The sequence below is a fragment of the Gambusia affinis genome, linkage group LG04 (genome assembly GCF_019740435.1).
Source record: "Gambusia affinis linkage group LG04, SWU_Gaff_1.0, whole genome shotgun sequence".
In the NCBI taxonomy this organism is placed as follows: domain Eukaryota; kingdom Metazoa; phylum Chordata; class Actinopteri; order Cyprinodontiformes; family Poeciliidae; genus Gambusia; species Gambusia affinis.
In genome coordinates, this window is record NC_057871.1 from 5,846,618 (window position 1) to 5,874,476 (window position 27,859).

The 27,859-nt window shown below is 35.2% G+C and overlaps 3 protein-coding genes across 4 annotated transcripts; 2 read left to right on the top strand and 1 right to left on the bottom strand.

Moving 5' to 3' along the window:
- Positions 1–8,697: 8,697 nt before the first annotated feature.
- LOC122829268 (SLAM family member 9-like) lies at positions 8,698–13,270 on the top strand (the record flags this gene model as incomplete). Its single annotated transcript, XM_044113694.1, has 4 exons — positions 8,698–8,776; positions 10,364–10,696; positions 11,717–11,992; positions 12,748–13,270. Coding segments are annotated over 4 exons (792 nt in total), but the record flags the coding sequence as incomplete, so codon positions are not given.
- A 2,118-nt stretch (positions 13,271–15,388) lies between these two features.
- Positions 15,389–19,691, bottom strand: si:dkey-9i23.8 (C5a anaphylatoxin chemotactic receptor 1). Its single transcript, XM_044113703.1, has 8 exons — positions 19,607–19,691; positions 18,503–18,642; positions 17,842–17,905; positions 17,569–17,694; positions 16,764–16,902; positions 16,516–16,686; positions 15,759–15,843; positions 15,389–15,610 (listed from the first exon to the last, which is right to left on the bottom strand). Exons 1-8 carry the CDS (start codon positions 19,689–19,691, stop codon positions 15,389–15,391), a joined length of 1,032 nt encoding a protein of 343 aa, XP_043969638.1.
- On the top strand, positions 19,226–26,536 carry LOC122829157 (NADH dehydrogenase [ubiquinone] iron-sulfur protein 8, mitochondrial-like). 2 transcript variants are annotated; one of them, XM_044113493.1, is made up of 8 exons: positions 19,226–19,334; positions 21,103–21,158; positions 22,210–22,269; positions 22,698–22,787; positions 23,537–23,645; positions 24,041–24,104; positions 25,212–25,340; positions 26,239–26,536. In XM_044113493.1, the coding sequence occupies exons 2-8, from the start codon at positions 21,116–21,118 to the stop codon at positions 26,368–26,370; spliced, it is 627 nt and encodes a 208-aa protein (XP_043969428.1). In that variant the 5' UTR covers positions 19,226–19,334; positions 21,103–21,115; the 3' UTR covers positions 26,371–26,536. The 2 variants fall into 2 exon arrangements, with proteins under 2 accessions (XP_043969428.1, XP_043969429.1); XM_044113494.1 differs by lacking the exon at positions 19,226–19,334 and adding an exon at positions 19,365–19,540.
- The last annotated feature ends 1,323 nt before the right edge of the window (positions 26,537–27,859 follow it).

Genomic DNA, 27,859 nt, shown 5'->3' on the forward strand with positions numbered 1-27,859 from the left:
AGCTTTTTCTACATAATCAGAGTAGTTCTATGAACTACTGGTATGAATTTCATAGCAATAGGATAAAATTTGAGGAAAATAGATAGGGCATGCATATTTTGGCAGGCTCGACATACACATTGCCAAAAAATGCATCCCCTGCTAACTTGGAGAAATGAAAAGATAGGAGTGAAATAGCTTTTCTACATAATCAGAGTAGTTCTATGAACTTCTGGTATTATTTTTATATCAATCGGATAAAATTTGAGGAAAATAGATAGGGCATGCATATTTTGGCAGGCTCAACCTCCATATTGCCAAAAAATGCATCCCCTGCTAACTTGGAGAAATGAAAAGATAGGAGTGAAATAGCTTTTCTACATAACCAGAGTAGTTCTATGAACTACTGGTATGAATTTCATATCAATAGGATAACATTTGAGGAAAATAGATAGGGCATGCAAATTTTGGCAGGCTCAACCTCCATATTGCCAAAAAATGCATCCCCTGCTAACTTGAAGAAATAAAGAGTTTAGAGTGAAATAACTTTTTCTACATAATCAGAGCAGTTGTATGAACTACTGGTATGAATTTCAAAGCAATAGGATAAAATTTGAGGAAAATAGATAGGGCATGCATATTTTGGCAGGCTCGACATCCATATTGCCAAAAAATGCATCCCCTGCTAACTTGGAGAAATGAAAAGATAGGAGTGAAATAGCTTTTTCTATATAATCAGAGTAGTTCTATGAACTACTGGTATGAATTTCATAGCAATAGGATAAATTTGAGGAAAATAGATAGGGCATGCATATTTTGGCAGGCTCGACATCCATATTGCCAAAAAATGCTTTCCCTGTTAACTTGGAGAAATAAAGAATTAAAGAGGGATTTCACCTTTTCTACATAATCAGAGATGTTCTATGAATTACTGGTATGAGTTTTATATCAATAGGATAATATTTGAAGAACACGGAGAGGCCATGCATATTTTGGCAGGCTAATTATAGGCTTTGCTGTACATGCATCCCCTGCTTAGAGTTAAGAGTGAAATTACTTTTCTATATAATCACACTTGTTTTATGAACTGCTGGTATACGTTTTGTGTCAGTAGAATTATATTTGTAGAAAATATATAAGGTCTACATGTATTGGCAAGCTAATAATTTGATATGCAAAAAAATGCATCCCTCTGCTAACTTGAAGAAATGAAGAGTTAAGAGGGACTTTACCTTTTCTACGTAATGACACTTATTCTCTGTGCTACTGCTATACGTTTCATATCAACAGTAGACAGGGGATACAAATATTGGCAGGCTCAGTAATTAAAATGCATCCCCTCTACATTAATAGACTAGACGGTTAAGCATGATATAAAATGTTCTACATAATGGGTTTCTGTTTTGTAATACTTTAAGCTAATATGATGTTAAATGAAAAATCGGGAAATTTCAAATCAAATGCGGAGAGCGTTTTCTTCAGACACTGACTGAAAAACGTTCGACTCATTTGTCTCAATAAATGTGTAAAAACCGTATTTATTTCAATTAATCTGCGATATAAAACCCACCGTTTTAGGGCTTACATCGTTAAGAAACGTGATATTGTTACAAATGTCTTTAAAAGTTTCGTCTTCGGTCATATTTCAGTCCGTTTCCTCATTAAAATGCGAGAGTTTAGAGCGATGCGCGCTCCCGCGACAGGGGATGCAATTCTCGGCAGGCATGCGTTTCTCGGCATAACACCGGGCGAGAGGCGGGGTCACCCTGGACTGGTCGCCAGTCCGTCGCAGTGCTTGGATTCTAATCGGTGCGTTTTGCATCCAGTGAAAATAAATCTACTAACAAATAAACTGGACAGTATGCTATAAGTTTAGTGATATTTCCATAGTTGAGGTCTTGACTGGTCTTGAAATAAAATCCCGAATCCTCTGGGCCCGAGACCGAGACAAGACCGAGACCAAATGCGAGACTACTGAGAAGCTGAATGCTGCTTCTCCATGTTTGGTTCTTGTTCCGGGTATGCAGAGCAGAACCAGAACCAGAAGACCTGAGTGGTTCTGAAGGTTGAGCTCCTATATCATGCTGAAAAGTTACTTGCAAGTCAGTTTTATCTTATTTCTGGTGTTTGAGGATATTTCCACAAAAACAAATAATAATAATTGGGAAGATTTTGTATTTTTTGAAGTGTGTCATGCTAGAAGTTAACTATCTAGGTATGTTAGGGCTGGAAAAGACAATTTAACAGATGGGAATTTTTTTTTCTTTCTTCACAACACAGTGTTTATATAATGAAATCTACAGGACAGTTAATGCAGTATATTAAACACTCCTCCGGTATACCTGCTGGTCTTTAACTACAGTGGACGAGCAAACATGATAGATGACTAAGGCCTGAATAGAGTTTTTTCTCTGTGATCCGACCAAAACATCTGGTAGCCATTAGCTCATGGACACCCCTCCCTTTAGCACTCCTCTGCTCACGATACCTTCCGCCACGGCCTTGACTCATTTTCTCCACCAGGGGGCTCCATTTGTACCCATAACCCGTTTTAGCACTTAGATTTAAAAATTACATAACTGACCAGTGCATCTGTAAACATGTACATAATATTACACTCCCAACACTTTTATGGTTATGATGGTGTTGAGTAAAGAAATTAAAGTCTTACATATTACTGTATCTTCAGGAAATGAATGTCATTCAGAAAGAATAAAATATCTGGGATGCTTTTGAAACAAACTTCCAATTTTGTCTCTTCAACCACTAACTGTTTCATCATAACATTCTTTAATTTGTAGAATAAGAATGACTGAGGATGTCTCTGAGCTGCAGCATCAGTTCTTTAATAAATGTGTGTGAGGTCCAGTATAAAAGCTGAGTGTGAAATGAAACTGAATAAAAATCAAACATGCTGAATATTAAAGTTTTTTGCAAGTTTAGTTAAAAAGAAAAAAGCTTAACATAAAAATATAAATGTTTGGATGGCCAGAAAAACAAGGTTTTGATATAACTTAAATGAAAAGTTGCCTTTAATTGAATGACAGGACTTCTTGAACTTTTACAAAGGTTTTTGGTATCTCTTCTGCTGAATAAGCTCTAATGCACATAAAAACACACAATCAATAAAATACTTCAATCTATTTGTACCTGTTTCTTTTGTCATTCAGCACATATTTTAAGTGTTTCCAGCCAAGTAATGAAGACGTTCATTACACTTACCATTCAAAAACCACTTGCAGCATTCTTGTTGGTTGTCCAGTAGGCTTCATTTCTGCTTTTGAAAGATGGATGGTTGTATAATTGTGCATCTGTTTGCAGCCATTTTCACCTGGGAGTGTAAACATTGAGTTGGGGGCATGGTCAACAGCAGTTTAAAGTGATTTTAAGTGACAAAAGACTTAAAAGCAACTCCTTCTGAAAAAAAGATTAAAATGCAATGAAGATGTTTTGTATAGACCATAGACTTATCCTAACCTGTTCAAGGAAACCTGTCATCTTTAACTATATCAGATGAAGTGTGTTAGGACGGGACAAATCATTGCACTCCAATCATGGACAGTTTTATCAGAAGCATTTGACGGTTTGCCCAGCGGATCTGTTTTCTTTGTAAGTAAATAGTCCTCTGATTCTTCATTTTTTGTGCAGTGCTTGGCCCAATCTGTAGGCTGTATTTGCAATGGGAATTTTACTTTAACCTCGGTTTCAGAAACATTGCCAGCAACATTTGTAATGACAGCAGATTATTCACTTTTACAACTGGAGTGTAGCACACTGCTGTCATGTAACAAATGGACTGGGACAGAGGGAGGAAGTGAGGATTGTGATTCTCATGGATCATGACAACTTTCTAGTCAAATTCTGCCTCCCAGTGGTTTTAGGTTGCAGTTCAGTCAGTTTTCAGACGGGTGGAGATTGGCTGCAGAAGTGGCAGAGGCAAAAAGAACAAGTACACCAGGTAGCGGTAAAACACACTTCAACACACATCTTATGTTTAACAGAATCATTTTCTGAGTTCATTTAATAGCCTACACTAAGAATTTACAATTAAAATGTTTGGAAAGTTATCTCCAGGACAGGATGTGTGGTCATTTATCTCTTGTGAATAAGTTTAGAGATTTGCTCTGTTTGAGTCATTATAGGACATATATGTGGATAGTGACGCACGATATACTGAATAAAGCTGGTGTCTGAAATATCGATGTGTGCAAAGTTGTAATTGCAAAGGACTGAGTGCACACAGCAAATAATAGGCTTTTTATGCTCTGTGTGCAAATATCTGGCCAGCTGGACGGACACACTGTTCCAAACCTGACACAGATTTATGACTGTGAAGCAATAAAACACTCTTAAGAGACAGTTTAAAGTGAGGATTTGGGAGGGTGCAGAAATATTGACATTTTTGTTTCTATTGTAATATTGCTCAATAGGAAATGTTCCTAGATCTCCTCGACTTGGAGAAAATATAAATATATAGCACTGTGTTAGGTAGCTGTTAATGAAAGACACCAAACACCATATAAAGGACTTCTGGACAACTACTGCATCTACATACCAAAATAAAAAACGCTTTTCTATTTAAGTATTTCAGTTGTTTTTTGTTATTTTTAAATGTAGCAAAATTTCTGTTATATTTAACATAAATTTTATTTTGTTATTTTAAATATAAGAAAAAACAACTGGAAAAAAATTAAAGACCTCTGCACTGAACCCCTTTGAAAACCTCCTTGTTATCCATCCAAATATTGACCTCTGAACTCTTCCTGGGTTGAAACATTAGTATTGTTGTTTCTAAATTAATATGAATTTGTTTTTCTTTGCATTATTTCAGCTCAGAAAACACTGTATCTTTTTTGTTATTTTGATAATTTCTTATTGACTCCAAATAAATAAATAAAAATTTCTTGGATCTTCTGAGACATGTCAGTAGTTCAAAGAATAAAAGAACAATGTTTATTTTACTCAAACATTTACCTAAAAGAGTAAAATCAGAGAAACAGATCAATTTAAGTGGTCTCTTATTTTTATACATATACACGTGATTTTATACCTACAATGTGTTTATTCTGCTCAATCATATAAAAACTGTCTGTATGTCTGAATAATTGCATGTTTCTATAAAGTGTTATAGAAACATTTTTTAATTGTCATATTTACCCCAGAAATAAATAAAAGAAAAAAGGATAAAAAATTAAAACCTCATTGTACTTATTGTTAATATTGCACCTTAAAGTCATTGCAAAAAATGATTAAGTGTGAAAATTAATAATAGCAGCGTGAGAATGTAACAGTGAGAATATAAAGTGCAGTTGACTTGCTAAGTGCAAAAAGTCTCATGCAGTTTTTCAGGTGCAAATGAAATTAAAGTTGAAATGCACTCTCTATAAAATAATCTCATTTTTTTCCCTGTGTAACTATGAAGGAAACAGCCTTTTTATAACGGCCCTGACAATAACTTTAATGTAAACGTACTTGGTAATTTTCTGTTTGTTGTTCCAGAATTAGCCAGCCTGAGCTGCTGAGGAAGCTGGAGGTTTGTTGTTTTGTGTCTCATGTTGGTCTGAATGTGTTTCCAACAAGTTTGTTCATCTCATCAAAGTATCCGGACCCCAAGCTTTTGCAAAAACATGTGCAGCAGAAAGTTTGATGAGCTAAATAATAATAAAGAAAAACAGCAACAGCAAGTTAATGGCTTGAGCCAACTATCTTGGCTGGACTTTTATGAGCTACTTTTTAACAACTTCCAAGAAAAGATGGCCAGGAAATGAACTCGGTGCTCAGTGAGCAAACTTCAGTCTGACCCTGCAGCTTGCTGTCCATAACGTGGGCTAAAAGAGATAAACTAATGTTTTTAAATACAAATCTGATCAAAAATGCTGATTTTTGTTTTTAAATTGTTCTGTACATTTTGTTCTCTCTTGGTTGCAAAGCAAATAGTTCCTTTGGGATAATAAAGTTTATCTAGACCTTAAAGTTTTAACAGTTTTTCATTAAAATGTCCAAATTAACAGAGGGCTCTTTTGATTGTAAAATTTGCTGGTTACTATTTTGATGCTGTATGTCCAGTTGTTATTTACAATTGATTTCTTGATTTCTTATTTTTAAAAAACTTGTTTGAAATAAATAAATCAAATCAAACAGAATTGTAGAACCCCATTTGCTCAGACCACTTTTTCATATAAAAGTACAACAATAAGGAAGTTATTAAACCTGCAGGTAAAAGCTAAACCTGAACTTAAAAAGTTTGTTCACATGACCAACTCTCTCCTGAAGGAAAATCAAAGATGAGATCTGTCTTAACACTTAGATTTAATGGATGAGAAAGTCTGTGTAGGAGTGAGTTAGTATTATATATTCAATTATATATGATATAATATATAATTGAAGATTATATATATGATGTTGGCTGAATGTGTGAGGATGTGCAAGAATATTTATATAAATTTGGACACTGCAAGGTTGTGTATGAATATGCAAAGAGGAAAACACATTTTATTGCATCTAGATTTATAAATTGTATGTATTTTAATGTAGATTTTTTACTACATGGATTTGGAGGTTGAAAGGTTGCTCACATGAGCAGGAAGGCAGGAAAACATAGTATACTTACTGTAATTTATAAATTGTATAATTTAATGCCTAGAAATACCCAACCAGAGCCTATTAGCTCTAGCTATACATTCTTGGTGCAATTCATCAGTTACAGTTACAGACTTTGTTCTGTCCTATGTTTGTGTGCATTGTGCCTGTCAAACAAACAGATAAATAAATAAATTATTGAATTGGATAATATGATGGTTTCCAGCTTATTGTGCTGGAGGAAACAAACACTGATTAAGGTAGAAAAGATTCTTCTCTCTTATTCCTGTCACTCAACGGAAATAAAACTGATGTTACAAATGACAGAAACAATGCTGATAACTGATTAAATGTCCTGCATAACCACACACACACACACACACACACATACACACACCTCCAGTTTTAAAATCCTGAGACCACCCAGGTCTGGGAAGACCACCTGGCTGACCAGCACACCACTGCATGTTTTTGATCACCAGGTCTGGGAACACACATAGGGCCTGGTAAAAGGTGAACACACACGTGTGTTTGGTCATAATGCTGTCACACACACCACTACCCACTAGCACACACATGGGTAATAATGGAGCCTTTGCTTTTATGGTTTTAACTCCTGTCTGGCTCAGGGTGCGGATGTGTGTGTGTGTCCATTAAAGTGGTGTGTGACCTGATGAGAACTAATGGATTGACTGGCAGACCCAGTGGGGGAGTGGGTGTGTGGACGGGGATTAACATGAAGGACAAACACATCCAGGACTAAATCATTAGACTTTAGTTGGTAGTGACTGCAGGGCCGTAAAACATTTTGTAATGAAGCTGCTGCTGAGATCTGTCCTCTAATGAGATCTGGTTCTTGTTTATCAAGAACCCCATTCCTTCGGGCGTCGTCTTGTTGACAGATCATTTCTCGTATGCTCAATTTAATTTTTCACCACAGAAATGATGCATAGCAACGCAGCAGCCATACTTTGGAGGAGAAGTATGTGGTCTGTAGTATTTTCTCTTGAATATCGGTAAATAAGGCCATAACATGTTGCTTTTTGCAAACTTCTAGCCCACTTCATGTAGTCTGAACAATCATTTTGAAGTTTTTAATTCTACAGATAAGGCAGTTTTATAATGCCTTTTGTATTTCATTAAGTTATCTTGTACTAATATTGAAATTTGTTTTATAATCTAAAACTTTTGCAGGACTAAAATAGATATCTGTCAGCAGGGAAGTACTTTTTCGCACTTTAAATGTACTGCAAAAACACAAAATCTTACTAAGTAGTTTTGTCTTGTTTCTTGTGTAAGACAAAATTAACTTACAAATTAGTTTTCAGGAGCTTCTTCTAAGTCAGCATTTCCTTAATATTATTTTTAAAAAGCACTGGTATTTGCAGATCATTTCACTTATAACAAAATATTTTCCCATGTCATAAGTAAACAAAATCAGTTAGTGTAACTGGTACTTTTTAAAAATATTCAAGAATAATTGTCTTAAAAAAGCTCCTATATTTTACTTGTCTGTTAGTCTTGTTGTATTTTAATTGTACTGAAATATTTCCAGTGGAAACTGGACCAAAAGTACTTGATACAATTTTATATTTTTGTAGTGTTTTATGCTGACAGTGTGTAAAAAATAACTGTATGTGTAATTACAATGTTAAATATTCATCTAATAAAAGAATGATACTGAAAAGAGATGTAACATCTGACCCAAACTAATCTTGAATGCTTTAATCTGTGAGGATTCTCCTAAAAAGGTTGCAACAGAAGCAGATGAGGCGACATCAGACAAACAAGATGATGGTAGAAGAAAATAACCAAAATGTAAAAATGAACAGATGAAAACATGGAGCAGTAAATACCTGGTAGGTTGAATTAACCAAAAAAAAAAAGAATAAAATTTTGACATTTTGACAAAGGATTTATGAATTTTCAGAGTCAGATCATTATTTACCACCACATGCTGAAAACACATGAAAACGCAGAAAGACGCTGCCTCTCAGCCAATCAATGCCTGTTAAGCTAAACTAAAAAACTCAAATGAGGGAGCGATGTGTGAACAGTGTTTCCTCTCTGCTTCTCCTTCCTGGTTTCTGCAGCTTTCAGTCTGATGAGCAGCACCAGCGCTGACGGTTTCACTATAATGTAGAACAACATCTTACAGGTGGAGCAGAAATGGCAGCGCGCTTAGGAGTGACATGCTGCTCAGTTTACCTCACAGCAGGTAAGGTCTCTGTTATCATTTATCTCACAGGTAGGTACAGTCAGAGAGTTTGTTGTTTTCAGTTATAATGTGGTGCTTAGACATAGGACTCATATTTAAAAAAAAATATACACCTACAATGACATGCAGAGACTAAGCCGTGAAAAGTTGAGGTTGAATAATGAGTGGGATGAAACAACTGTTTGTCAAACTTTCACATTTCCTATATTAAATAGAAAATGACATAATTTCAGATCAATCAGGTTTTGCTTTAATTTATATAAAGATATTCTAAAACTCACATGATTGGTCTGCGTTTGGTAAATAAATGTGATCCTTTGAAACATCATAAGGTAAGTCTCAAAGAAAAACCTCCAAATTCTGTCAGGAGTTTCTGATCTTTGCTTCTCAAGACTGAGCCAATATGTTGTGTAAAAACCATTATTTTTGTTTGACTGAACCTTTGAGTTTTAAAGGTTAATCAGCAACAATGAAAACTGAACGAAGTCATAATTGACATCGTTGTTTACCAGATTCCTTCTCAGAGCTCTGGCATCCTGTAGTCATGTCGCAGTAACAAACACTCAACTTACATTGTTTTCTAGACTCTTAATGATGCTTAAAGTGACTTTTTAAGTAATAAATTAAATTCTCCTTTCAGTGTTTTGCTTTGAGTTTACTCATAAATTTCAAATCTTGGTTCTAATCAGTTCCTTTCTTTTTTATGGTGGAAACTTTCATGTTTTTGATTCTCAGTTTTCTGTGCTGAAACTTTGCCATCATTTCACCTCCACCAATATATTTTACTCTTACAGTTGGAAAAGTTTCTTTCTCTATATTTTACAGATTTTAGCCTTTGCACTGCAAAAACACCAAATATTACAACAGATTTTTGTTTAGTTTCTAGATAATATTTTATTACATTTAAAATAAAACAAAACTTACAGGTAACTTTTTAACAAGACAGAGTCTTGTTTAAAGTCAATAATTCTTGAATATTGATTTTAAAACAGTACTACTGGTTCTACTGGCAGATTATTTTATTACAAGACATTTTTCCCACAGAATAAGTGAAATAATCTCCCAATAAAACAGTATTTTTTTTCATCAATATTCAAGAATTACTGACTTTAAACAGGCTAGTTGCTGGAAACTTTCTTACTGAAAAGTTAATTGTAAGTTAGTTCTATCTTCTTTTAAGTGTAATTGGTTGTTAGCATTGAAAATTAAACAAAAGATACTTGGTAAAATGTAGTGTTTTTGCAGTGTGTTGATTTTGAACAACAGATTTAATTTCCCTTTGGGGTCAATGATGCATTTTTTTATTTGAATTGAATTTGGACATCAATAGGAGCCAAATTGTAGATGAGATACAGATAACTCATCTCTGGATCATCGAGAAAAGAGTCTGTAAAAACATCACAAACACAGTATATGTTACCACTGTGATCTAGTAGATTTCATAAAAAAGTTTTCTTATGAAACTCCAAACGCTGGCAGTCTCATTTCATTGTAACTGCTCAGAGTTGATTCAGGTGCAAAAAAACACTCTTTTGGTTTTGATATTTATTAATGTAAGGGAATTTACAAATGGCCCGTGTCTTTCAGTTCTGCTGTGCTACGTTTGTACAAAAGAGGAAAAGAAAGCTGTGAAAGCAAGAGAGAGAACGAACATCACGCTGCAGCCGGTAGAAAGTCAACACAACGCCCGGGTCGTGTGGACCTTCGGAGTCGAAAGCCCAAACATTCGAATAGCATCAGTAAAGCTGAATAAAGAAGTAAAATGTGACTATGAGGAGAAATTCAGAGACAGACTTCTTCTTGACAGCCACACCGGAGCTCTGACTATCTCACAGCTGGAAGTGAGTGACTCAGGCGTTTACCAGTTCCAGTCCATCAGCAGCAAAATCCTGAGCAGAGATTTCCACCTGACTGTCTACAGTGAGTAGAAGCATCTTTATATCACCATATAATAATCATCACACATTTACTAAATGAGCAGCTACTCCTTCATTAAGAGTTACAACTTTGTAATGTGTTAAAACGTTAGTACTTTTGTCTCAAAATTAAGAAATGAAGAATTATACATTTCTTTCTATCCAGACATTAGTTTTCAGGTGTTTTCTCTCTTCAAGGCTCTTTTAAAGTTACCAGGGTAAATTTCCAGGACTGTTTTTACCGGCTTAGTGTTTCCGTTGCATTTATCAGGGTAAAATGTCACAGGTTAGACATTTTTCTCAGAAAAATGAAGGCATAGCGCTGTTTCCTTTACCAGGAACTTTGAATTTTTTGCTTAAGGCAGTTTTAAGCTTTTGTCATTGACTGGTTTTATATTTTTTAATTACATTTCAATCTGAAACCCATTCTATCAACTATAACTGGTATATATTTTCACAATCTATGGCTGTTTACAAGCTTCTTTGTGACAGAAGGAGAATATTTCTCATTTAAAGTATTATGTTAGTATTTAAAACAATTTTCTTCTGAGCCACAAACAAAATCAACCACAAGTGATAAGAATCCTTCACATATTTAGATTTTTGTTTTAGTGTCTCTGTGTCTGTGCAGTTTAGTGATGCATCTCTCACATTTCATTCATTACATACCAGTGAATGTAATAAACTGCCTCTGACTTTGTGGTGTCAGTGTGAGGACCTTTGGTCACTTTACCGCACGGCAGCCTCAATTTATAAATAAAAATAATGTTTTTAAATACATTAAGTTTATTTAGTCTTCTATGAGTTTTTTTTTCTTTTGTTTTGTTTTCTCTGTGTGATTTTTTTAACTGATTCTGGAGATTAAAATCTACTTATATGTCCAAAACTGCTCACTCTAAATGTGACTAAACGACTCCTCTCATCCTAAACATTGAATCTAAGTTAATTAGTCAGTGGATTAGTGCTAAAAAAAACAAAATAAACTCAAAATCCTCTCATTTTTTTCTCATGTTTGTTCCCTCAGGTTTCCTCCCTAGGCCGTCCATTACCGTCACTAACTGCAGCTCTGCTTCAGTCACCGTGGAGTGTTCAGTCCAGAACAGCAGGGAGCTGAAGCTCTCCTGGTACCGCGGGACGGAGAGACTGAAGCAAACCAGCAGTCCCAGTCTGCCCTCTGAGCTGATTCTTTCTCTGGACGTAGATGCCGAGGATGGAGGCAACTACAGCTGCATGGCTGAAAACCCTGTAGAGAGACAAACCACCAAACTGCTTACAAAGGACATTCAGCTGGGAAATGCAGGTATAATTAAAAATAATGCATGTTTCTAATCTCCTCTCTTAACACTAACCTTTAAGTGAACTGAGTAATTACAGAGATATTGGCTACCAGAGTTGGTTACTAGCTAGTTGAGTAACTTTTTGTGAAAAAATACACTTTCAGCAGTATTTCTACTGCACTGTACATTTTACTTTTACTTGAGTAATTCTGTATTCTCTACCCACTGAATGAAAAATGTTTAAAAAATTAACCAGTGACAGACACAGACCTGCAGTTTTTGTTAAAGTTTTATTATGGAAAGAATCTTATTTGGAAAAATTGTCATTTTGTTCCTTAAAATACCAAAATTTCCACTTCACTTTAGATTTTGTTCCATCTGGTAATGTAATATTTTAATATTAAATGATTGATCATCTTTTTACCTAATACTTGATTATAAGTATGTTAAAGAAGTGCAACTCTTACTTGAGTACAATCTTTGGGTACTTTGCCTACCTAACCAGATTTATCAATGAAATAGAAATCAGTTTTTCATCTGGAAAATGATTGACACTTAACAGTGAATCAAAACCTCTGAAAAGCTTCCACACTGCAAAAACACAAAATCTTATGAAATAACTTTAATCTTGGCATACTTTAAATAAGACAAAACTAGCAAGAAAGTTTCCAGTCAATAATTCCTGAATATTGATGAAAAACTGCTAGTTATAATTGAAATAATCTGCCAGTAGAGCTACTACTTCTTTTACTTGCCCAATTTTGTTTGTCTTCTTCAGAAAACAGCAGCTGGTGTCAGAATGAATCCACTGTCAGGCTGATTGTTTCTGCTGGAATTGCCTTGGTTCTGATTCTTCTCCTGGTTGACCACATCAGGTTCTGAGGATGAGCCAGGAACTAACAGCATGATCCGGGAAACCCAACACTTGCTGGTTCTCATGCTGGAGCGGAGACAATTCGTGCATGTCAAAACTTGGTGAACTGCATTTTTTGTGTTAAAAGAATCTAAGAAACAAACCCTGAGTGCACAAAATACCACAGCAAAGTCTGTGACAAACCAGATGCAGTATTGATGTAGGAATGTAATGGATATACAATGTTCTAGCTGTTTTCACCTGATTTCCTCTGGGTTTTGTCAGATTCTTGTTTTCTTTGAGTTCTTTTCCTTTTCTTGGTTCTGTTTTATTTGTTGGTTTGTTCTTGGAAGGAATTATGACAATTATGACCTAAAGTTTTAACACTCCCTGAGATATGACAAAAACATAACCTGTAAATAAGTGAGTAATAAATGATTTAAATATTTCTGTGAAGTTTTTATATTCCAATCACTAGTTTGATCATTGATAGTTTGTTAACTTGAGTTTGTCTGTTTAATTTGCATTGTTTATCCCTTTTTCATCAAAACACTGCATAAAATGGTCCCTAGAAATGAGTAATTGTATCCAGTATCTTCACTAAGCGACAGTAACTCTTATTGATTTATCTGTTTACCAAATATCTGTTCATAAATTACTAGTTATCTAAAGTGTTTATAGTTACCTAGGGTTTTCCACCAATTCTTGTTTTGCAGAATAACGCCCATTATGACCAACACACAGACAAGGAGGTTCATAAAAATTGAGCTGTAATGGATGCAGCTTCATCATTTATCTTAGTGTAAAATTAGTGCTGATTTCCGGTGTTTCGTCCTTGTTAGCGATAAGTCATTTTGAAAAAAAGCCTCCATCTTCCGTCCTTATTTTCAGAGAGCGCAGCATCCTGTGTGGTCAAGCGGTAGCAGTTCAAAACATTGTGGTTGCATTTACTTTCCACAGACTGGCCTTGATAAATACAAAGAACTCTACACAGATGTTTCATCTGATGAGATAGAATAAGACGTGCATCTGTTTCTGCTCACTTTCTTCTGCTTTTGTTTTTCTTTTATGTTGTGAGTCTGTGACAAACTGTCATAAAGGTGAAAAATGCAATGCGTGCCCAGAGTTGGGGGTTCAGAAACTGTTCAGAGGAACAGAGAGAAGTCTCACTTCCTGTGTAGAAACATCTACAGGTTAACCTTTTACCACAAAGGCTACTTTAACTCAGAACAGAACAGTGGAGATTCAGACTCCTCTGTTTATTATGAATACATAATAAATACACCATGAAGTAAACAACCACAATGAGGTTAAATAGAATAGAATAGAATAGAATAGAATAGAATAGAATAGAATAGAATAGAATAGAATAGAATAGAAGTACTTTATTCATCCCAGCAGGGAAATTACTTTGCAGTTGCAGCATAAAGACAAGACACAATAACAACTAGTTGTAGAAAGTCGGCTAGAGAGAAAAATATTTCCCTTTCCACTTTCAAATCTTGTCACGGATTTTTATTTGAATTTGGCCCTGACCTTTAACTAGGCCATTCTAACCCTGGAATATGCTTTGAGAGCAGATTTAAATATATAACATTCGTATGTGGCACAGTTGCACCCACTGCCTTAAATAAAGACAGATGTGAAACGGATTTTACTTGTGTTTCATCATGTGGCAGGACACGACTGTACATTTTGAATAAACCAAAGGGAATCAAAAACTTTATGACGTACAAGAGCATTGGATGGTTGTTTACTTGAGCTGAAATCACTTTAATGTCATGAATGTGCTCTTTAAAAAAATAGACCTTCCTTGAACATGTTAGGATAGGTCAGTGGGACATACAAAACATATTCATTACATTTTTAGCACTAAATCCTTCCTAGATAATCGGATTTTGGTCTGTTCTGTTCTGTCTGTTTTAATATCTCTTCAGAATGAGCTGCTTTAGGGCCTCTAGTCACTTTAAATTTGAACAAGCTGCTGCTGACCATATTTTTGGACGATTTTACACTCGCAGGTGGAAATGACTGCAGACAGATGCACAATTATACAACTAGGCATCTTTAAAAAGCAAAAGTAGAGCCTCCTGCACAACCAAGAATACATCAAGAGGTTTCTGAATGGTAAGTCAAAAACAAAACACTTTTTCTTTCTAGCAGCCATTGTACAGACAGCAGTAAGACCAGCTGACCAGACATGCTTCAGCTCATTTTCGGTTGCTAGGTAACAGGCTGGACTTTGCTGGAGCTGCTTGGTAAGGGGCAATGCCTGATGTTACATCCTGGATGTTTTTGACATGGCTCATTTTTCAGACACCAAAAAACACTAAATATTGCCAAAAAAAACAGCTGGGTGTTATTTTTTAATCGCCTCAGTTATTTTTTAGAAGCAGTAGAAACCCAAATGGAAGTACAAAATCGTACAATATATGAATTTTGAATATTCCTTTTAATAAAAGGAAAGGAAATAAGTACACTTCCAACAACTAAGATATTTTTTGTTTGATGTACATGTACATTTTAATAAAATATGGTTTTGTTCAACGTGTATAAAGGATCTGTCTCACAGGCTGAGGTCAGTTCTAGTGATGGAAGTGAGGACCGGCTCTAACACTGGTTTCCTGGGTTTTCTGATCCACAACAGGCCCAGACCAGCCTCACGAAAACTCTGATGGAAAAAGTAGATGAGAGGATTCAGACAGCAGTCCAGGTATGACATCACTGACGACAGCGTCCTCAACCAATCAGGGGCCGGAGCCAGGTCCTTTCTACCCAACAGGATCAGCTGAATGGTGGACGGAGCAAAACATAAACACAAACATGTTAGGAGTAACACTACAGCTTCATGGATATCCTCCTACAGTGAAGACAGCGGTTTGGTTTCTTTCTTTTTTCCACACTCTGTATTAGTAGATACAGCAGCTTGTGTTTACCTCAGACATAAAAAAGGGAGTGTAGCAGATGATGTAAGCAGCCACCAACAGAGGGATCACCTCAGACAAATCTGCATCTTCATCGCTGAGACGAACAAGAAACACAATAAAAAGAAGGTTTTATCACCATACAGCCTTTCATTAAACTGCTTACAGTGAAAATTTAGTGATTTTAGGATTCTTCAGTCAGTTAACAGATTAAACCTCAGATTAACATGCACACAAATAGCCTAATTAATATCTGTCAGATTTTTGAGGACAGCTGGTTGCACAGCGCTTTACTTTGGAAAATCAAAGTAAATATGTATACAATTATACACCACACTTTCCATTCTTTTTAAATAAGTTGAAAATCATTCATCATTTATCTTTTACTTCACAGTTCTCTTCATCTTCACTAACTCTAACCCCGTACCATTTTGTGTCTGTATATCATCTACAATTCTAATAAGTTTAAAAATTAAGAAAATTAAACATGTGTACATGACCGCGGATAATGATAGAGAAGTATGAAAAACTGTCAACAGGAGGCGTTACAGGTCAGATTGTTTTTCTGTTTTAGTCTGTTTTTATTGGTGATTCTTGTCTGTCACTATTTTTCTTTAAAACTTTGTTCAGATCATTTTAGAATTGCTTCATTTGGCGTCACTCAACATGTAGTTGTCGCTGTGTGAATGCACTTCTCTCCTGCTGATGTAATGTAAGATAAACCCATTAACTGTAAACCTTCCTGCTGATGTTGTGTCGCGTTGTTCACCTGATGTATCTGTTGCTGGAGCGACAGCTGACAACGATCCTTACAGAGCAGATAAACATGAGGAGGTAAGGAAGGAAGATGGAGATGAAGAAAACACAGAGGATGTAGGTCATCATGTCCGAGTAGCTGCTCTCCCAGAAAACGGCACACAACATCTCTGCAGAATCATACCTGAAAGTGCAGAAAAATATTTCTGATATTTATGAATGAACAATAACTTACATTTCTGAGCCAACTATTGTACAAACCTGACCCAGTCATAGATGACAGGGATGCTCCCAAACACCAACCCCGTTACCCAGGAAGTCAAACAGGCCGCTGCTATAAAACCAAGCACAGCCCTTCCTGTGGACGACGCGCCAATCAGACGCTGCACACTGAGAATAGCTGTAAAATTAATTAAAATTCAATTATATAAAATCCCTTTAGTTGCAGGTCATATATTAAAATTTCCTGCATGAAGTTGTGGTAAAAAGAAGAAATGCCCTGGGTAAATACCCACAGCAGATTTAACACTTTGAACTTTTATTAAAATAGAAAAAACTACATAAAAAAGCAAACACTGGCTCGCTACTTCCACTGGATTCAGAGGGAAATCAGAAACCTTTAGCTTCATGTGAGCATCTTTTAAAGAAGAAAATGTTTTTTCAGTGGAAAGCAGGCAGAGTAAAAATATCAGCAATGGCATTTAAAGCAGGATTTTTTTAATTTTTTTACTTTTTCTGGAAGTCAGTTTATCTTTTCTCCTCCTTGACATCAACTCACCATTTTTGAAAGTTTTATTTGTTATTTGTGTCAACAAGCATTTAAATAAGTGCACCTAATAAAAACAGTGAATGAATACAAATTTATAAAACATGAGGAATAATCAAGTTTGTTTCTAGGTTTAGCTAAGACTCCACTATACTGTAGTTCCAAAATTAGATTTTTTTTCTATTTAATTGTCTCTAAATCATTTAAACAATCAGATAAACCACTGATTAACAGTACATAGAGTTTTAATTTAATTGGTTTAATAAATTAATGTTTTAAAAGTTAAGTTCCTCAGAGTACCTATGCTGCCTATGGATGAGGTGATGAAGGTGAACTTCAGCAAGCTGACGACTTCACACCATGGAGACGTCTGTCCTTCTGTCAGGGCAGCCATCATGGATCCAGACATGATCAGAAGTGAACATCCTGATTATAAATCATAATTTAATGTTAAAAAGTACCTTCCTAATAATACAGTCAAACAGAATGGAAGTGCACATTGGAAGAAGGTTAACATATCAGTAAAGTGAAGCGACATAAACATGGTTTCACTGGGAATTATGAAAGTGGTACCTAGATCCGACATGGTGAGACTGATGAATGGAAGCCAGTAATGGCAGCAGAACTGACTTCTGCACTGAAAACAACAAAATAAAGGGAGCAAATAGACATACATCACTTCATATTTTGGAATAAAATGTGAAACACAGTCCTTTACAAGCGGTAAAATAGAATGGAATAACATACACTGAAAAAAGAAACCTGTGATCCAACTTAGCTTCAGAAAAGCTAAATGGAAATATTTGTATTTTAAGAACAAAAAATATTCATTTCAAATAACAAAATCAGGCAAAATAAAAATGTTTCCAAATCAGTTTCTTTCAATAAAATCTTATAAACGTTTAAAGAATTGCAGGTGTGTCTCTGTGTCTGGTGAATCTTTGGTTAAAACATGTTTGTTTTTCATTTAGTGGGTAGAAAATCCAGAAAATTTACTCAAGTAAGAGTAGAAATACTTCATAATAAAATTACTCAAATAAAAGTAAAAAGTACAGCATAGTAAAAACACTCCTAAAAGTGTTTTTTTTTTCTTTCAAAAGAATTACTCAATAAATGTAATTGCGTAAATGTAACTAGTTACTGCCTCACTAAGAATAATTGAGGTCTTTAGTAAAATCAGGACTCCATAAACCATGCATAGACTGAAAAGAAGACAATATTCTGACGACCTTACCATGACCTTGATGATCAGAACGACGCTGTTTCCAACAACTCCCAGGATCATTTCTACACCCAACACAACCACCAGCAGCCACCTCTCCCCCTCAGACCAAACCTTTTCAGGGAATAGAGTCCCATTCAAGCCTTCACTCACTGGAACAGAGGAAATACAGAACGCAGATCAGTTCTGCTTCCCACCAACATATTAAATTACACTGAGAGATATCATGAGTAAAAGATGCAACACAACAATGCAAAGGAACAGAGTACAATTTGGAAAATGATCATTTAAAAGATTAACTATTCTGTGAATTAATAATGATGCTTACTGGTCTGGCGAGCCGTCGAGCTTCAGCACCGATAACAAGTGATTCTGTTCACAGAGCCCAGATGAAGGAGTCATCAGAAACCTATTCAATTAAACTTCACACGCTCCGTTGCACTTATGAAACAAGGCTTGTGTACTCTTCCTGTGCCTGTGCGTTTCTGTGAACATCCATTACTAGCGTTGTGTAAGCTAAAAAAGGGTGACAATGATAAAAAAATTTACATTTGTGGATATGAACATTTCCAAATATAGCTAACAATTTGCTTAATTTCCAGTCTTATGTTTGCATTCGTGTTATTTCCACGAAAGCCAAAAATAATATGTGCATACAATTATATCTTTGTGAAAATATAGTAACAGCTTTTCATACGTATACTGACATTTGTGTTTTTCATACAGCCCTCCAGCAGGTGGCGGTATTCATATCAAAGTGAGTCACAGCTGCAGAGGAACGGGTTATCTTGTGTAACTTCCGGTGTTCGCCGTCTCTCCTTTTGTAGCTGGTTGTCACTTTTTGGTAAGTTAGAAATGCTTAAGGATGATAAGATATAACATTTTCTTTGCGGTCATTCTTAGCGGTGTTAAACCTTGATGTTAGTTGTTGGTTGACGCGGAGAGGATACTTTTATTCCTCATCTATTTGAAGCGACCTTTATTCAGACGTCCTTGACAGCGGTAGTTGCACCGACGCGGACATTTCTCTGTTCATTCACAGAAAATTGGGTAATTGAAATGGATAAAACTCAGCTTTGTGAATATTTAGTCCGGTGCTGTGCAGAATTGAGTCACCGTGGGGCTCAATGAGAGCATTAGTCTCCACAGTAGCTCTGTTAAACGTGTAGAATATTGTAGATCTGTATGTTACTAACAACATTCATGCTGCATTGTGGAAAATAGACAGAATTTTAAACTCAGTGTATGTATAATATTATTTCCCCGAGCTTTGCATTATTACTTCGTATTAGATAGTAAAAATGTGTTTTCTACTTGTGATGTCTGTCTGCTTGTGCAAATTATAGTACTTAATGTTTTGCAATATCGCTCTTTAAATAATGATGTAATCTGTAACATGTGAATATCAGGATGGTTCATTGCTGTGAAATATAATATTTCTTCTTATTTTATCTCATTTAGAACAACAGCCGCACAGGTTAGAACCCAAAAGGCTTAGAATTTACTGAAACATTTAATTATTAGGTTGAACTGTGTTGATATTTCCATTTATATGCAAAAAGATTTGAACCTGGTATTTACAGTCAAATCTTAACCCAGTTCACATTTCCCTTAAAAGTACAATCATATTTAGAATCGTTTTTGAAGGTTATTTACTGAATTGAAAGAGTATCAAATACATTTAGATTATAAAAAAAAGCAAAAACGTTTTTGCATCTGTTCTCTATGGAAGTGCCATAGAGCTGAAAACATGATATTGTATTAATATTTGTTTCAACATCCCACATTAGCATCTTGGTGATAAAGCACTTTCTCAGAAAAGGCAGTAATAGCAGATACATTTTTTTTCAAATATGCTATTTTACAATATTCCACACATTAAATCATGATACATTGATGATAAAAGTAATTCCAGGTATGCTGCTGCTGAATGCATGTTTTATAACATGTTGTGTATCCTCCACGACAATGAAAGTCTTCTGATGTTTTAATTAGACCCGTGTCTTTTTTAAAATCTTAAAAATAGTTTTTTTTCTAGCCCAACTCTCATCATTGGACTGTTAATCAAGAATTCCTGTGTTGTCTTTTTTTATTTTATTTTTTGATAGTGCTTCTGGCACGTACCATTACCAACTAGTCTGCCGCGCAGTTTGGTTACAGCTGCAGTTTTATCCACTGTAAACACTTGCTTGATGGTAGCTTTAAATGACGGTAGCTTTAAATGATGGTAGCTTTAAATGACGAGCAGTCACCAGATCCACCACAGGAAGCACCAGGTCCAAAATAATCTCACCCAGCAGTCTGAAACAAAGCTCCCTCAGTAGAGTCCCTGCTCTGCCTGTTCTCTGTTTTTCCAGCACTCACTGAACTTGAACTCAGACTGGTTTTAATCAGTCGGGTTTTTTCCTAAAGTTAGTTTTTTATTGTCTAGCAGTGACCGACTTCTTATTGCCTGGCTGTTCTTTGGGGTATATGGAGATAAATAAAAATGTCAAAACGTCATCTGTGATAAAGTCATAGTGCCGTTATTCTGTGTAATAGAATACATCAATTTTGCTCTAAGGTATTCTAATGGTGCTTTATTGTATTCATTCTTTTGCTTCTGCTTTCAGCTTTAAAGTCCTGATGGCTGCAACCTTTCGTTATCTTTACTCCGTCTCAAGGACAGGTAAGAGTTTTCCCTAAACTGATTTGAATCTTATTTTCCATGGGATGTTGGTTTGATTGTGCTTTCTTCAGGCTCTTTGTAAAGATTCTCCTTTAACAAAATAATTATTGGTGCTTTCTAGCTTAAGTTAAGTAGCTATTACATAAAAAAAAAGCTTTATTTAACTTTAAGACAGGATTGTAGCCCAAAGTGCTTCACTGAGTTACTCTTAAACAGTGGGAAAGAATAAGCAACTATAAAAGTCGAAAGTATATATTTTTTTTAATATAATACATGCTGGTTTTACAGCAAGATTTATCAGTTTCAGTTAAAAAGGAAATATCAAATACAGAAACAACTATTTAAGGTAAATGTAAAAAAGAAAAATCCCAATTTAGTTTCACAGTTTTCCTGTATTTTCTCAACTTCCCTGGTTTAACATTTTCAGATAATGAAGATTTGTGGTGCCATGTCTGGTCTGATTGAATAAATGTGTTGTTTTTTCTTAATGTAATTAAGACAGACGTGTCCCCATCAAGCCTTTTTTGTGTTGTTATTGTGTAATATATATTTTTGAATAATAAAGGGGTATGTAGATTTTTCTCTGTAAGTAAATTGTTCATTTTGTATCATCGGTTGAACATATAAGTAATTTTTATTTTCATTTAAGCACCTCTTAGCATCCTAACTTTGTAAAACGCTGATTTAAAGTCTTCATTTGAAACCGTTTTTGTTAAAAATGGATGCATTTAACCTAAAAGAGCTAGCGAATACTGATTAATTTCATTGTAAAAAGCTGCTAGATTGTGTGATTGTACAGTATCATGTTGTGCATGTGTGCCATATTTACAAATAACTACATAAATAAAGTGGTGGCTGTTTAATTGTGTGTATTTAAGAAGTATTTATTTATTTAAAACAGTGTAAGAACTGTTTTAAATATATTTGTCTCTATGTTATTTAGTGGACACTGATGTCCAATCAGCTATCAAGTACCTCTGAGGAAAACTTTACATCTTTAATTTTGTTATGAAGTTGATATTTATTTATTCATTTATTCATTCATTCATAGGCACTTTGGCAGCTGCCCAAGTAAGGTCCTTCAGTGTTTCAGTCCAGAGGAATGGATTCAGTAAGTACCAGTACAATACTGACTGCACCATTAAACACATTTTCATATCATTTTATCAGACAAACACAATCGTGTTTTCATCACTTGTGGGGACTTCACATTAACTTCCATTAATTTATACAGCCTAACCCTTACCATAATCCTAATCCTAACCCTTACCATAATCCTAATCCTAAACCTAACCATCACAGACCTAACCACTAACCCAAAAACAACAATTTTCCTCATGGAAACCAAGAAAAGGAGCAACGGTCCTCATAACCCCATATTGTAGACAGAAATAGGCTCCCATAAGGATATAAAAACCTGGTACACACACACACACTCACACACTTCACTTAGGACTCAAAGTGATGTCATCTGTTTATTTGATCTACTCCTCTAAATCCTGATGTGTCACAGATAAATGAGCATCTTATTGTCTGCAGAGTACGTGAATGCCCAGGAGCTGCCGACAGACTTGAAGTCCATCACAGACCGAGCTGCACAGACGCTGCTGTGGACAGAGCTCTTCAGAGGTCAGAGGTCATGATGTGGATTAAGGGAGTTGTAGAAAAATGAGAGGTCATCAGTAGCTGCGTTTCCATTACAAATGTGCACAAAACTTTGTCAATATTCCGCTAACGTCAAAAAAAAAAACAATTTAGCAATTTTTGTGTTTCCATTAAATAATAAACACAATCAAAATCACATGTGAATAAGTTTGTTTACTCATTAAGTCATTTAAAAACTTGCTGCGCCATCATCCTCCAACTCCTTCCTGCCATCTTCTTTGTGGTTTACGCCAGTGGTAACACCAGGTTGTTGATCATGTGACTCGTGATGCAAAAAAAGGTGTTTCTATTGCAGTTTTGCAAAATAAACAAATCCCAATATGACAAAACAAAAAAACACCTCATGCTAGCGCCAAAACGTTTCAGCTAAAAACAAGTTTTTTTAAATTGGTGTGTTTCCATTAAGAGAATTTATCTGCAAAATGTCAGATTGCATAATCTGACATTAGCTGCGTTAATGGAAACGCAGCTACTGATGCATTTTATATCTACACAGATTCATTTAAATTGCTGATTTTGTCTTCTCCCATAAGTAATATAATGTTAACTCCTCATTGATTGATACATCTTTAGGCCAACAAGTTAGGCCAATATTTGCCATTTTATTAAATATAGATTAATATGTGCAAGTTTTTCTTTTCTCTGTGAAAGGAATGTAGTTTTTCCTTTTTGAAAACAAGTTTTGTACTCAGATGTGAATGATTTGGTTTCAGGTCTGGGCATGACGATGAGCTACCTGTTCAGAGAACCTGCCACCATTAACTACCCGTTTGAAAAGGGACCGCTGTCGCCGCGCTTCAGAGGAGAACACGCTCTGCGCAGGTTGAGACGAACTACATGTCAATGATTTCTGTAGGAAATCCTTGAACCTCACAAAATACCTTTTATATATTTAACTTTTCTTCAAATATTAGAGAAAATATTTAAAAAACAGAGATGCAGCAGAGATGCTTAGTCTTTTTAATCAGTTTAGCCTATGCGTGGTTTAGGATTTATCAGGACGAATTTAAAAGTTTTCTGTCACTGAGATCAGATAAACACAGAACTTGTGTCCCATGCAGCTGCAAGATGATTTTCTCCCAATTCACATCTCCAAAAGAAATACCCTCTACATTTTATAGTGCTTATGGGATTTGTTTTGATTGATGTATGTAACCTTATGTGCTCCAAAATAGTGGCAGCACTTTTACTCTTTTTTCTGTGATAAATTTTAACAGGTATCCCTCAGGAGAGGAGCGCTGCATTGCCTGCAAACTTTGTGAAGCCATTTGCCCCGCCCAGGTGAGCGCACAAGACACACAAACGTAGCACAAACTTAATTCAGTCACCCTGGGTTGAATTTCAACTAGGCGTTTTCAAGGTTTACAAAGTGCTTGCTTTTCAAATCTTTATTGAACAGTTTTGCAATAAAGTGCAATCAAATGTTTGATCAAAAGCCTAAAATTGGAAAGCATTACAGGTGAAACCAGATGTTTTCATAATACATAATAAGAGGCGCACATTTGTTTCTCACTGTACAAAGTTAAATCGGAATAAACTTTTCTTGTTTTAGGTTGGTTAAAATTACCAAAATTATTTGTATTTGCAAAATACCAGAAAACGTAGCAAGAACATTATTTAGTTTTTTTCTAGGTTATTTAGCATGTAATTGGAGCAGTAAAGTTATTTAAATAAGTACAATTTGTTTGGATTATTTCAGTGTTTTCAATATTTATTATTCCTAATGGCTTATTGATTTCTGTTTTTGAAATTGGGGTATTTTTTGTTAAATTATTGTTTTTCTGTTGTTGCTTTTTGTTTACCTAGTGTCTGCTGTAGAATGTACAATACTAACACAAAACATTTATGTAACAGTAATAAATTATATCGTATAATAGCAAATTTTCATTGTTTTTATCGCCGGTGTGGTGATGGAAAAGTTTAAAAACTTCCCTGAAAAATGCCTGAAAAGTGCTTGAATTTTCTTTTGACAAAAGTGTATAAATCCGGTAAATTATAGTTTCAGTTTGTTTTCACTGTCTGTCTCAGATACTGGTTGGAGTAAATTGCCTCTAAGTACAGGCTAGTTAAGAGAGAATATCAAAAAGTAGTTCTTCCCTTCCTCTGTTCTGGTAAAAATAACACCTTGAAAGTAATTTTTTATGCTAACATAGAACGCTTCAACAGATTTGCAAAAATGAAGGATGATTCTGATCAAAAAGAAAACATGTCAGTAATATAAAACAAACTGAACTATCCACCATCTAGGCCTCTATAATAAAGCCATTTCGTATGACCATCAGCTGTTACTAACATCTTTCTGCAAATTCCGACAATATTTGGATTTCAATATTTACGGCGAGTGAAAACCCTGAGTATCTGAGTCGGTGTTCTTGGTTCTGTTTCCAGGCCATCACCATTGAAGCAGAGACTCGAGTCGACGGCAGCAGGAGGACGACTCGCTACGACATCGACATGACCAAGTGCATCTACTGCGGCTTCTGCCAGGAGGCGTGTCCTGTGGACGCCATCGTGGAGGTGTGTATATGTCTGCAAACCAGCAACTCACCTCAGCTCTTTGTTTGCTGAATGAAAAATCAATGCAAAACATATATTTACCTCATAAGTGGCAGGGAAATATGAAGCAAAATGTTGCGTAAATAAATACACCAAAACAAATCAATAGCACCTCCAAATGTGTTTAAAGATGTCAATTTTTTCTGCTCACATTTGTTTCACATTGAACATGTAGATCTGTTCAATAAATCAAAATAATATTGAAAAGTCAATTTATTTTAGGAACTTTATCAATAAGTCTACATTCACTCTGCAGGTCTTGATGCTCAACTCAGGTTTTTTGATTAAATCTGATTTTCACCAGGCTGGTGTTTTCTGATAATTCTAAAAATTTTCTGCTTAAAATCTGAAGAATGTGTCAATTGTTTTATCCGATTAATCAATAGTCAGAAGTATCGATCACTAAAATAACCATTAGTTGCAGCCCTAACAAATAACGGACCAAGAAAAATGCTGCAGGAAGGCCTGGTAAATAAAACTTTGCTTTGTATTTTAAGGAAGATGTCAGTCATTTAAAACACATATATGTTTTTCTTTTGCGATTGACCAAGTTTGACCTTCATTGGTTACCATAGTTGATCTGTTTTAGGAACTGAAAATAAAAATATGCTATTTTCAGATAAAAATGTTTTTATCTGAAAAAAAATAAATAAATAAATATTTTCAGATATAATCTTATTTTAGGAACAGTTTACGTTTGTTTTTCACTTTTAATTTGACTCAATTCAAAATAAATGAGCAGTTCACTGGTATTTTGTTTGAAAATAGTCCAAATTCTTTCAACAAAATGTGTTATTGTCAAGCCAAGTGGAATAAAAATCCTTCTTTTCCTTCTGACCCAAGTATTCTCCTTCTGCAGGGTCCTAACTTTGAGTTTTCCACTGAATCCCACGAAGAGCTGCTCTACAACAAAGAGAAACTGCTAAACAATGGAGATAAATGGGAGGCTGAGATCGCTGCCAACATACAAGCTGATTACCTCTACCGATAGATGTCCACACACAGCGCCGGCGTTACTGGGGAAGACTATAAACGTGACACATGTTGAATCTGTACATACTGTAAGAATATTAACTCAGCTTTGATGGGTGAGCTTCAGGTTTGCTGAAGGAACCTTTGTTGACAACAAAGACCTAATTAAAACATTGACCTTTTAAGTTTAGTCTCATTTTGTTATCAGAAATATTCTTTAGGTTTCCACCTCAAGGCTCTGTTATTGTTCATTGTGCGTATTTATTATGGTATCAAACCACTTTGCTCACTCTGTCCACAGCTCTCCTGTGTGTGTGGAAAGTCTTTCGTTAACAGGATTTTAAGACGTGTCTGGTGCCTATTCTTATTAAGAAGTCATTTAAATTTACACTATTTGAACAGCAGGGTTATTTTAATGGCTCTTTATTGTGTCATGATGGCTCAGTAAGAGACACATGCACAGCCATGTTTTTTTTTTTTCTTCACTTTCAGACGTCATCGTTTTTACTAAATGTCAACAGAACAATTATCCAACTTGCTGCTTTATAGATTTTGGCCGGCAGCTCTCAGCTAGTAGGAGGTTGTTGTCTTACATTGTGACAACAAATTCAAAAGAAACAGCATTTAAACAGGAATTGGAGGATTAAGGTAAGTTAGTGTTAATTGCTCAGTCAACCAAACATGGACTCTGTTGGATTCCGAGGTCAGATCCCAAAGTTAGCATTTGATTCTGTGTGAATAAATCATTTTATTGGATTTCACTGCAGACATTTGGGGTCTTAAAATAAAATTTTGCTTTAAATAAAACATTAATTGTATTTTAAGTTGTTTCTCCTAATTTTTAAATGGGATTGGCAATTGATTTTTCCATTTTGTCATATTAGAATCTTAAACCGTTTTTGCATTATTATGAAGTTTCCATGTGATAAATTAATTTGTAGTAGTGCATATGTGTAAATTAGAAAACATTTTTTTAATCCAAACTCAAAATGAGACATTTATTTGTAGAACCATATTTTGGTGTAAAAGTCTTACATCTAGTGACTAAGTTCTTTAGAAAATGACTCGGGTTAAGTCAGGTTGGATGAAGAGAGATTGAATAGAAATCTGTTGAAATCTAGGCTTTGAATAGGACATTCATACCCAGATGCTCCATTGTTGCTCCCCCTGTATATTTCCCAGTGATAATGGTTAGGCAAAATGTTTGTTTTTCACCACAAATAGCATCTAATTGTAGTTTCAAAAGTTTAATTTAAGTCTCACCTTGTGTTTTTTACAAACCACAAAGGAGATTTCTTCTGACTTTCCTTCAGCAATGTTTTTTCCAAAGTTCACAACCAATAATTATTTGCAGATTCTCCCACCTGAGTTGTTTGTCTCTACAACTCTTCCCGAGTTACCATGGTCCTCTTGGCTACTTTTCAAATCAATTTTCTCCTCTTTCCATGTTTAGAGGATGCATTCAAAGCTGTGATATTGTTATAACTTAATCTTAGTTTAAACTTAAC

Bases quoted from the DNA above. Each gene is read 5' to 3' on its own strand.
- si:dkey-9i23.8 (XM_044113703.1), bottom strand. From the start codon at position 19,691: ATGTTGTTAGTAACATACAGATCTACAATATTCTACACGTTTAACAGA. The intron at 16,903-17,568 runs GTACTCTGAGGA...TTAATTTTACAG, and splicing joins CTCATCCATAGGCAGCATAG to CTATTCTCAGTGTGCAGCGT. The intron at 15,611-15,758 runs GTAAACACAAGC...TCCACCATTCAG, and splicing joins CTCCCTTTTTTATGTCTGAG to CTGATCCTGTTGGGTAGAAA.
- LOC122829157 (XM_044113493.1), top strand. From the start codon at position 21,116: ATGGCTGCAACCTTTCGTTATCTTTACTCCGTCTCAAGGACAG. The intron at 21,159-22,209 runs GTAAGAGTTTTC...ATTCATTCATAG, and splicing joins TTACTCCGTCTCAAGGACAG to GCACTTTGGCAGCTGCCCAA. The intron at 22,788-23,536 runs GTCAGAGGTCAT...ATTTGGTTTCAG, and splicing joins GTGGACAGAGCTCTTCAGAG to GTCTGGGCATGACGATGAGC.